This window comes from Cupressus sempervirens, chromosome 3 (genome assembly GCF_028749045.1).
Source record: "Cupressus sempervirens isolate cs-2001-9-10 chromosome 3, ASM2874904v1, whole genome shotgun sequence".
Lineage (NCBI taxonomy): Eukaryota > Viridiplantae > Streptophyta > Pinopsida > Cupressales > Cupressaceae > Cupressus > Cupressus sempervirens.
The window spans coordinates 837,984,884-837,997,454 of record NC_143120.1 but is presented as its reverse complement, the minus strand read 5'-3'; the positions used below and the strand labels follow the sequence as shown (position 1 = coordinate 837,997,454).

The 12,571-nt window shown below is 35.5% G+C and overlaps 1 protein-coding gene across 1 annotated transcript in view; it reads left to right on the top strand.

The window, feature by feature from the left end:
• The first annotated feature begins 264 nt into the window (after positions 1-264).
• Positions 265-12,571, top strand: part of LOC149569389 (serine/threonine/tyrosine-protein kinase HT1-like) — a 52,640-nt gene continuing 40,333 nt past the window's right edge. The window contains exons 1-2 of the mRNA XM_089822109.1: positions 265-2,574; positions 3,920-4,375. Of these exons, the coding sequence (XP_089678235.1) occupies positions 2,086-2,574; positions 3,920-4,375 (945 nt within the window). The 5' untranslated portion in view covers positions 265-2,085. The remainder of the gene's footprint in view (positions 2,575-3,919; positions 4,376-12,571) is intronic.

Genomic DNA, 12,571 nt, shown 5'->3' with positions numbered 1-12,571 from the left:
TACGGTGTACGGCGAATGCACGTGGTTTTGAAAGCAATGAAAGATTTTTCTAAGCGGTCAGACTCAAAAAGGTTGGGCACAATTAGTGAGGATGATGGTACAGTTGAAATTGCCATCTATCAAGGTTCAAATTTCCGGAGATGTGTTTGGGTCAGGTTCAACTCTTGGGTGACTTTGACGGACTGGATCCCTCTGCACGTGGCGGCTTAGCTGAAGGACAGCTTCTAGTTTAGATATATGCTACCTCATAATGTTATAATCAGCGTCCGATATCTTTATAATCCGATTGTTTCCATAAAAAAAAACACGGCGAATATTTTCGAAGGACATTACGATATTTCGTAAGGTTTGCTTGCGGGGACAAGGGGCTGCTAAAAGATAAAAGATGAGTATTTAGGTCGGAATGCGCAAGTGCGCGGTCACGTGAAAGGTGGAACTACCGCTGAAATAAAGCGAATGGCTTTTCCAGTAGTGGCAGAGGGTAGAACGGAGCAGAAAAAGATCTGAAACAGATCGTTGAAAATGGCCGAAAGAGATATTCCCAAAAATCGAAATTTGCTTCCAATTCGATGATAATGGCGGGGCCTCTTTGTTTAGTGGACGAAATTTTTCCAGTTTTCACTGGAGAATAAATCTGGATAGATTTGGTGCAGATTTGGTTCCATTGGCTAAATTTAGCGTCCGGTTCAAAGAAGCTCTGGAATGGGAGGTTCAGGGTCGTGCGACAAACAATTTGCTAATGCGGAAAGGGGCAGTTTGAGAGGCTGTAAAGTCGTGCCGAGTTTTTTCATTTCTCGGTGTGGTTGGTTGGGTTGCTTGGTTTGATTCGAGTTCGTGAACAGCCTGAAGTTTGAGTTATTTTTAGCTTTGTAGGCGTAGGGATTGTTGTTAATTGTTTTGAGGATAGCGAGAAAATTATTCGTGGTTTTCAGTGTAGATTTCGAAGCTACGTTCGATGTGCAGTTATTTAGGATTGTTTTTTCTTGAGGCAAGAGCTTGTTAGGGTGAAGTTTGGAGCTGTTTTTGCGTTGGTTTGAAGGTTTCAACTTTTGGTGGCGTTTTAGCAAAATGCACTGAGTTCCGCTAAACTCTTCTCTCATTTGGGGAAAGAATGCTTCGATCAGGGATCATTGAGTGGATTCTAAAGTCAGTTGCTCATGTCTTGGAATTCTGTGAGAAGATTTAAGTAAGGGTCTTCCTAGGAGAAATATTTTAGGCTTTTTACGTGGCATTGAAGATATTGTGTTTTTGCGGCGTTTTCATGAAAAAATGCAGTGAATCTCGCGGAAATTTGTGTTTGAGCCATTTATGTAAATCTTTAGTCAGTTGCCGTTATTTTTGAGATGTGCGAGAATGTTTGGGACGAGTGCTTCCAAGGATCAAGAATTTGAGCCGTTCTTTGCCGCGGGTAAGATTTTGAGAATTCGTAATGTTTTGAAAGAAATTGCACGAGGGTTCTTAGGCAATTTTTGTGTAATATTAAGCTACAAAATGGTTGGGTGCTAGTAACTGCAGATCCTTTTGTGCTTATGGCACTTTAGATATGATTTGAGGAGGAGTAAACAGAACGGTATTTGGGAGATCAGCGCATAGAAAATGGCCAAAGAGATTGTGAAACTTATGCAACGAATATGAGGCTTTTCTTAATCCAAGTAGTTATGTGAAGATCTCTAGAGATACTGCCCTTTCAGACGATTGAATATTGCCTAGTAGGAAGCATGCAAGCAGAAAGAGGAAACCTAAAACGCTAGGTTATGTAAATAACCTGCTAAACAGGTTCTGGTGTTTACGGACTACTTCTTCCGTTAGAGATCGAACTTGAACTCTGTGAAAATCTTCGGACATCCAAATGTATATTCATATTCTATTCATTCCGAGCACAAATCGTTGAGAAGCACCAATCATGCAAAAGAGTAGAGAAAACCTAACAGTACTGGGTTATGTGGAATAGGCTGTGAAGTACCTGGTGGGGAATTCTTTATTATACTACTGTTCTACCCTCAAGTCTCTGTCTGGAGATTTATGATGATTTTGGCATTTCCTAGGCTTATTTGATTCATTTTGGCCAAATTTGTAACAGTCCTGATGCCTAGGTCTATGAGGTCCTATTCAACAAACAATGCAGGCGAGCACCATCATTCTAAATCGAATTTGAAGCAAGATGAATTTCATAATAAGAGTAAATTATCTTCTGTTCCAGGTGCTTATTCTAGGAGCAGATTGAATGGCACTCGGTCTCTTCCTGTGGAAAGCCAAACTATGGAAGTTATCGAGTGTGTGAACAAAGAGCTTAGGAGAGTGGCTTCTTGGTCACATTATTTGGAATCCTATGGCGAAGAGCCTTTGGGAGGCAAATCAGAATGGAGTATTGATATGTCTCAGTTGTTCATAGGTAGTAAGTTTGCTTCGGGAACTCACAGCCGGTTGTATCATGGAGTTTATAAGCAGAGGCCTGTTGCTGTTAAGATGATGTGGCAGCCAGATGAGGATGATGCTGTTGCTTGTTCTCTTGAGAAACAGTTCACAGCTGAGGTCTCTCTGCTGTTTCAGTTACACCATCCGAACATCATAGAGGTAATTCTAATTTTGTTTCAGGGTTCTGCAGTTGCTTCTCTTTTTGAAATTTCTGTTTGATTGCTGTGTTGCGTTTGGTGTCCTAATTTTGCCTTGCTCGATTGCCAGAAAATTGGGGATTGGATTACATTAATTTAATGTGCTATATTAACAACAAATGTTCATGTAGCACAACATTGAGCTGATGTTTAACTGAATAGAATGGCAGGGAAGCTTGTTACTTGTGAAGGATTCCCTCTTTTTATATACTGGCCTCACGTTTCCTTTTTGTGAGATGGCAGATTTAAAATGTTGCTTATTTTCAATCCGTTATCTTTTAATGTTTTGGGCATTTCTCAATTTATCTGACTTTTTTTATAAAATTAGTGTTCAATTTTTGAAAATAATTTTGTATTCTCAAGGCAGATGTGGTGATTTATCTATATGTGTTTTATGTGATTGTGAACTTATGGATTCGATCATGGTTTCAGAAGTGTGCTCATTGAGTTTGTATTTTAAATTTTTCAAAGTGGCCTGTTTCACCTATGCAATTATGTTTTTCTTTTGAGATTTTTGGCTGGAGAGTGTGTTCTTTTATTTTTGTTTCACTTTCCAAAGAGGATGACTAGACCTGAGTCTGGAGATATAACTAATTACAGTAAGCCTAAAACATAAACAAATAATTTGAGGATTTGCATTCGGATTACATTTTCCACAGCTCTCAATGGAGAATGTTGAATAAGGGTCTCTGCAAAACAGTAGCGGGGCCACTATAGGTCTCACAGGATCATTAGAACTTTGGTGGACCCAGCATTGCCTTAATATGATTGAAAGTATGGTTTGTTTGGCTCAATTTTCATTTAAACTTAAGAACTAAAAATTTATAACCATGCAATTTTAGATTTGCTGTCAATGTGAGAAATACTAAGATTGTACTTGCTAGTTCATCTCAGTTTTCTAGTAGGTTGTCTTGATGGAAACCATAAAATAAAGCGAATAAAATCCACCATAAGTGTTTTGAAGCCTTAATATTTTAGTCTGTTGTTGGATTTTATTGTGGTAATTGTTATATAGTATGTATAAAATACATGCTATATGGTCCATGTCCTGTTGAATCACATTTTTTCTGTTTCTCTTTTTAAATTATCATTTTTGGCTTCAACACTAGCAATAGTTAAAAATATAACTAATATGTACCACACCTAGTATTTTCAGGTATTTTCTATCAGTAGAAACTTTGTTTCTACCTTTAGAAGGAACTTGTACTTACTAATAAAATGTACCTTAAACATGTTTAAGATTCTGTATCAAAAGTCTTTTTGTTTTAGGATTTCAACTGACCTTGAGATATATTGCAATTTTACAGCTTGTTGCAGCATGCAAAAAGGCACCCGTTTTTTGTATCATCACCGAATATTTGCCTGGAGGTTCACTGAGGGCATACCTTCATAAGCAGGAGCCACATTCACTTCCACTGAAACTTATTTTGAGGATGGCCCTTGATATTGCTCGGGGAATGCAGTATCTTCATTCTCAAGGTATAATCCACAGGGATCTGAAATCAGAGAATCTTCTTTTAGGAGATGGCATGTGTGTCAAAGTGGCAGATTTTGGTGTATCATGTCTGGAATCTCAATGTCATACCATGAATAACTTTATGGGTACTTACCGCTGGATGGCACCAGAAATGATCAAAGGAAAGCCGTATACAAGAAAAGTTGATGTGTACAGTTTTGGAATTGTTCTCTGGGAAATCTTGACAGCACTCACTCCCTTCCAAGAGATGACTCCAGTACAAGCTGCTTTTGCTGTATCACACAAGGTATGAGCTTGATGATGACAAATATGTAAACCATAACCGAAAGCACTTGTCATTTCTTTAGTAAATCCGCCATCAAGATCATGAGTAAAGGGCATTTGTTTGTGTTTGTAAGTCAAATTGGTTAGATTTCCACAATCCATATCAAGCTATTCAATTTTTCTGGGCTTGATTGTGTAAATCTTTTATCATCAATGTTTCGGATCACACTCTGTGATTGTGTTTGTAAGTCTTCAAATAAGGAAATTATAAGATGAAATTCTCAAACAATCAACTGATTTTACTAGCGAAAATCTTCAAATAAGGAATTTGTAAGTTAAAATCCCAAACAATATAACTATTTTTGCTAGTGAAGATCATAACCAGAAGTGTCACTTTGTGACTTTTGAGTCTCATTTCCCAAAGACGAAACAACTTAGAACTCAATGAAAAACATGCTGGTTCAGTTACATTGGATCTTTTTGGTAGTTTTCCATTCTTTTTTCTTATGTTACTCTCGTGCCATTTGCTTTGTAATCATTGAATTAGCAACATTATTCTAGTTTGATAATATTTTTATGTCTGTTTACTGTTATTTTTCCTTACTTCTTATGGACAAACATCTGGGGGCCTAATCCAGATCCCAACCTATAAGCAAAAGCATATGGAATACAATATAGATATCAAAATATTGCGGCAACAACTCCATGAGAAGAGATGCAAGCTGCCCAGATTCCGAACTGCCGAGTGTAACAATAGAAAACAAAACAGAAAACTTGAATAATGGAACCATAGAAAAAACATAACATCTTGGCAATTGAGAGCGTCCTCTACAGGCTACTCCTGAAATGCTAGATGCAGACTTCAATGATCAAAAGCCCAATTGTAAACGGCTGGACCAGAAATAACCACCGAATTTGCCTTCACAATTCCAGATAAGCAGTGGTGTCCAGCCCTCTAAATTGTATACTCTTGATGATTTTGACCCTCTTTTCAGAGTGAACCAGAACACCTTGCGTCCAGGCTTGGGAGCATATAGCTGCTTGAAACTACCAGCAGGCCATGGTAGTGGAATACAAACAAATGTTTTATAACCAACTGCAGCTCTTGACAATAACCTGCCAGGTTATTTTGTTAACCTAATAACCGACTGCAGCTCTTGACAAAAATCTGTCAGGTTATTTGGTTAACCTAATAACCAACTGAGATAAATCATAAGATAAGCCTGTCTTGGAACTTACAACCAAATTAGATAATAATACATGTAATACATCTGTTTTCAGGGGTAGTCACATATAGATTCAGACAACAAATTTTAATGATTACATGGGGGCTCAACCATAATGAGGGTGGCTTTGGGAGACATGATGAGGTGCCCAAATTATCCTCTATCCTCTATGATGATGGGGCCTTGTACACTGTGGCCTCATGTGATCCTTAAAAAATGGTCGTTAACCATCATTATGAGGTGGCATATCTAGTGGAGGCTTTATACTGTTCCCCTCCATAGTGTCAACCCCTCCTTTTACGATTAAAGATCCCCTTCTTATTCACTTTAAGAAATGATCCATGAGGGGATAGTAGTGGAGCTACCATAGGGTGCCCCCGACCTTCAATCCTAGGTCCCAGGAGGGACCTTATCCTCCTTGGTCTCATGTGTTCCTTAACCATAAGGCGGTATACCTAGTGGGAATCTCATCCTTGGTCTCATGTGTTCCTTAACCATAAGGCGGTATACCTAGTGGGAATCTCATCCTTCCCTCTGCTTGAACTCCCTTCCTTCCTTGAACATGATTGATAAGTGTATGGATATTTAGATCCAATCATATTTCTGGTTGCATGTAATCTGACATAAATATATATACATAAGCAATGTTACTTATTCATATCACTGTAATCTAAGAGATTATATCAGATTGACTTGCTTTTGATCTGATTGCATTTGCTGTCCATTTGATGTAGATGCAATTTTGTGTCATGTCCCCATTTTAAGATAGAATTTTAATAATAATCAAGTAAGATAATATTATTAAATAAATAGTGATAATAAGATCATATATTACATTTCATATTTGTTGAAATAACTTAGATCATTTCTGCAAATGTACTCTCATTGCCATTGTAATTGATGATTTCCAAATGCAGATTTGGATCTCATATATGTATAATATGAGAGGAGGAGACATGTCTCTTCAAGAGACATGAAGAGACATGTCTCTATAGTTAATCACAATTTAGTTTATAAATAATTATATGCATAACTCATCTTATATATAATATTAATATATTAACCATATATGTAATATAATATTATATTATTATATAATAATATATAATGTATAATATATATAATACATATTATATTACATATATCATATATATATATATATATTTTATATATATATATATGATATTACATATATAATATATATTATATGTATAAGAATCACCAATAACAATTTATCTGAAAAACATAAATGCAGATTAGTATATCAAATAATCAATGTTTTACTTCTACTGATGCTAAAACATTAACAATATTAATATATTAAAAAAAAAGAAATAATAATAAAATAATATTAATAATATATAAAAATAAATAATAATATAATCTATTATCAATAAAATAAGATCTGAAAATAAATAATAATAAAATTACAATGGATGAATAATTAGATAAAATTGATTACAAGAGATAATATTGTAGAAAGCTATGTTCCCCCAAGTTTTCGGGACGGGGACAACATTTTTTTTTGGCCATTTTGGGGACGGGAGGGATGACAAACGAGGATGGCTATATATGTAGGGAAATTTTAAAATATACACTGAAATTTGCAAATATACATGTCATTCATATGAAACTAAGTACAAAGCATGTCATTTAAACATTATAGAACCTTAACATGCACCATTTGAATGCCATCTAGGAAATAATAACCGATTTCAGCACTCAATTGTCAATATGCATATCAATATGTGAACAACAATATTTAAATATAAGGTTAGCAGTGAACAATATCATAAAAATTTCGAAATCTAGATATTTAAATATAAGGTTAGTGCTTTTTTCCAAATCGGGGATGACGAGCGGACGTCCCATACCCATCACCTCGTCTCGGGGACATCCTCGTCTAGGAAACCTTGGCTTTTCCGACAGGGACGCGTCCCTGGGTACGTAGGTAGAAAGAAAATAAGTAAATAAATAACATAATATAAGTTAACTAAATCTAATGAAAAGTCAAGAGATATGTACTAAAGAGACGCGACTCCTCGAAAGAGATGTGCTTTCAAAAAGAAAAGAAAGAAGAGGAAAAAAGAGGAGTAAAAAGATGATAATGGAAGAAAATAAGGAAGTAACTTTCTCAAAAGGTATCAATGATATTGAAAGGATGTAATTCTTTGAAAGGGTCATAATTATGAATGGTTGCGACTCTTCAAAATTTTTGTAATTATAAGACTCTTCAAAAATTTTGTAATTATAATTTACTGCGACTTTAGAAAAGGATAATGATTATGAAGGGTTGTGACTTTTCAAAAGGATTGTAACTATGAAGGGTTGCGACTTTTCACGTGGACTGTAATTATGAAGGGGTGTGACTTTACAAATGGATTATGATTTTAAAGGAGAATATAAATAAAATGAGATTTCTTCAAAAGGAGGAAATAAATAATCTTATATGATTCTAAGTATAACTACTGTAGTATTAATATCATTACATTAATGAGATTGTAATATCAATTATAATAGCAAAATCAGAAGTGTATAACTACATTCAATCCTACTACTATTTGGCTAAGAAGGGAAGACTGAAGTGTTTCCAAGGAAGGGTTTGGATAAATCCAAGTTAATGGATCATATCCCAATAGAGGGTAGGGGTCAGCGATTTGTAAGCCTTCGAGACGTGGACTTGGACTTGTAAAATTTGAGGGAGCCCATGGCCGGTGTCTAGGCAATTTGGATAACACCTATACCACCCATCCATAAGCCAAATGATAATATGATTGGGTAACTGAAATTATTCTTATGGACATATTCTTAAAACTTGTATATATAATATGATTGATTAAATACATGTCAATCATGATCAACCCAATAAGGGTATATCACATTCTGATTTGATTACTGCTATATACCTGCTCATAAGTCTGCTGTAATAATTTTCAAATCTGTATATAAATCTCCTTTAGAAATCTGCTATAATTTACACTCGGATCTTTTCTTAGAATACCTCCTACCAAGTCGGCTATTAGAGTTTGATTCTTCATTGGTTCAGATCTTCTCATATGAAATCCAGCAATTGCCTGTGCTTTTTGTTTGATTGTCTCTGATATATATGATTGCTTTTGCTGGTGTTTGATGTCGATTTATGGATGCAATGTCACAGTTATGTATATATCTGTAGTCTGATCTCTTAGATCAGTTGACTCACTTTGATTGATTTCCTTGATCACCCACTCTTATTACACTTCACTGTCTGCTCTTAAAATCTGCATATTACTCTTCTATTTGCTGCTCATCTTTTTTCAACTTGTCTTCTTATCTCCAACTTTCCTTTCACAAATTTTACTTTTTCATAAGGGGATGATTCTCCCAAGAGAGTTGACCTTTCATGTTTTTATTTTGTATATAGGCACTTCACAAATAATGTGTTATTTCAAGGAGAGTCGCCCATACTATTTGTTACATCCCAATTTTTGACCTAATTTGAAATATAGTCATTAAGGTTCACATGAAGTTGGTAGTTTAATTTGTTATTAGCTTGCGAAATGGTAAGATACTTAGTTGTTATGATTTCAAGTGAATATAACATGTTAGTTGATCGTTAATCACGAATTCATGGAATTAAGAAGACGGTTAACCGTTGTGATTATTTATAATTAAATAATTTATTATGATAATATAATTTAACTGTGGAGAATTTCCTTGTAGGGAGCATGTCGAAGGGGTGGAAGCATTGTCAGAAAAGAATTAGGTAGGAGCATCACCATCATTGAGTAAATGGGTTGAGAACTTAGCGACTTAAAACAAGATACATCTTTGGGACCTGCATGAGCTATTTAAATAAATAAATTGAGAAAATAATTGGGTTAAAATATAAAATGTATCTCAAAGGATTTTAATTTATTTTTCATCATATTATTTTAATAAATATTTATATATGTGCATATAATATAAAAATGATTTGGCACCATTATAATTTAATAATTTAATAAAGTGATGTTTACATGTACATATAAGATTATAATAATATTCAAATTATAATAACATTTGAATTATTATAATTTCCGAATTATAATCTTCCAATTCTCTTTCCATGCTTTTTATTTTAATATTCTTGCTTTTAATCGATTAACATTTGCATGATAAAATCAATTTAATATTCGACAATTCGAATGGTCTTATAATCTTTCCAACTTCTCTTCCAACCTTTCTATTTTCTTTTCCTTCTCTTTTTCCAATTGATTTAATACTTAGAATTAGAATGGGCATATAATCTTATAAAACTGGTGGAAGCCAAGAAGGCACGGCTCTTTCATTTAAACTAAAGCCGAGTTTGGAAGTCAGACATCTTTATATTAATCCGACTGCCTTGCTGTGGGGGAGACATTCAAAACATAACATTTGCAATAATCGCGAGTTCTTCTGCTGTTTGTTTCCGGAATTTTTCCTTGTCTCCATAACACTCGATCAATACATTTTACCATTGCTTACTTCTGCGAAATTACCCTTGCAGTCGATTTATAAGCTTATTTGAATTCCATTTCCTTGCCGTGCAAGTACTCGACCAAGAAGCAGAGATAAATGCATTGAAAGAGATGTATTATATTCCATAACACCCGACTTCTTGTTGACAATGATTTACATCCTTACCCATAAATACTTCCGCCTTCTTCATACGGATTTCATAGTTCTATTGTGATGAATTCCTGCAATATTATTTGTAAAGCTTTGATCAAGCAACTTGCCGTACAGGTATCCTTGTTGAGGATAGAAGTCCATATTCACTGTAGAGACTTCTTCAAGCAACTGGAGGAAAACTGATTCAAATCCATTTACAAGTTCTCATACATCTCCAAATTCCTATCAGGTCATGATTTATTAATTTAGATTTTGTTTTACCAATGTTTATTTCATTTTCCATAGCAATCGGCTAGGTTTTGAAATTTCCTTCTGATCCATGATCACTGTATAATTCCATGTCATTATTAATGAATTCCTTCTTAACTCTCATAGTTCTAGAAATCATCATAAAAGGGAGTCAAATATTATCTCTTAAGGAAGAGATTCTAAGTGCAATTAAACCTAAATGTATGTTATTGAACTCGAGAACATAATATATTTTATCATAGTTCATGATAAGATATTCAAATTGATGAACCTTTTAGAAACTATGCCAAGGGTAGCTTGCTCATTTTTCCAAGAAACACCTGGAGTTCACTGGCAGTGTAACCATGATTGATGAAGAGATGTACATTAACCCTACAAATAAAATCATGAAATCAGATTGGGAATAAATAATTAATATCTCATGCATGTTCCGGCAATGGAATCTATTGTCAAGTCGAGTGGTGTAGATACTAGGATTGTTCGGTAGATGATAGATGTTCCAAGTCCTTTTTCGGGTAGGGAGGGCCTTTCTCGTTAGTGTTGATGCGAGTTTTGTATCACTTACATAACATATTAGGATTTGAATATTCGATATGGGATATCAAACATACAACTCTCTTGAAAAGTTAATGCTCATGAGACATGAGTTTAACTCCAATGTTCCTTACACCGTTGGATACTGCTCAATTTTATCGATGTGATTTGCTGGTAATCACATAGGCGGCCTTACGCTATTCATTCAAGGATGACTTGGACTTTGGTGGAATGAAGGTGATGGTGACTTGGTTTGTGAAATGTGCAGAGGCAGATAATGTTGATGATGGTGGTGATGGAGGATGTGTCTGCCAGTGATGATGTTGATGGAAAAGTGATGGTTGTGGAAGGTGATGGATGAGTTCTATTTCTTTACTTACTTCTCTAAGCTTCGACTACCCAGCTACTCACTATTCTACTCCTACTCTTATGAATGGAAGGTTAGCAAATGGACGGGGATCATACCTAATGAGAGCTGACCAACGGCCTCACTTCCAAAGGTGCAATGATTCAAAGGAATAATAAACTAGCTTACCACACAAAGCTTCCCAACCAGCCACTAGGATGCTAGTGGCTTAGTATTGACCCCTATCAAACATTTACCAATGCTACCATACCTCTATCCATCTACTTTACTCTCACTTAAACAACTTGAAAAGAAATCTAACTACGTGGAAGTAGAAAACATGCAATAATACCCAATGTTCTTAATCAACATGCAAATCGCAACAATGAAGAAGAGAGCAATTTTGGTATTATCTTCGCAACAATTTCTCACACTTTACAAATGAGAGCAAATGGCCTTTTATAGGGGCCATAAATACTACGGACGGTGGAGATCAAAACAAGATCAACAATCCAGATTGGATCCTCAAAAACCCTAATTAGGGTTGCCACCCCATCGGCCAATGAGAAGCCACCACCTCATCAATGGACCAATGAAAAACATGCAAAAAGTGGCAACCAATGAGAAGGCACCAAAATGGTGGCCAATAAGAAATAAACACTTGTCCTATTCTAGAAGAAAGAGAAATTGCCACTTGCGCTTACATCAAATGATCTTCTAATATAAATCTTCCCTTTTCTTTCATTTTCTTAGCTAAGGCAATGAACTTAGCTAGCCTTTCGTTAACTTCTTCCATAGGAGGACAAGGTGTGTGCTTCGCCTTGAGTTTTGCTGACTTCACGATGCTGCTTGCTGCTTTCTGCTTGTAGTATCCTTTCGTGATCCTTCTCATATTCTTTCACAAATCCAATAAAAGCATTGAGAGAGGAAAGGGTGCCCAACTCTCATGCTTTTTCTTGATAGCAACCTTTTCTAGCTCATCCAATCTCGATCCAAGTCTTATCTCATTGATATCCCCTTCTCTAATGTCTTCAAAATCAAGTGCTGCTCTGTTGTTGCTCATCACGGTCGTAATGGAAGTGTCGATGCTTGGGCCGTGATGTGCAACTGCCTTTTGTATATCTTTTTATTGTACTGCCATTGGTATCGGTTATTCGCCTCATTTTCAAGAAGAAGGGCGTTTTGGGCATCATATCTTCTTTGTCTTTCTTAGTGATTGTCCACTTGGGAT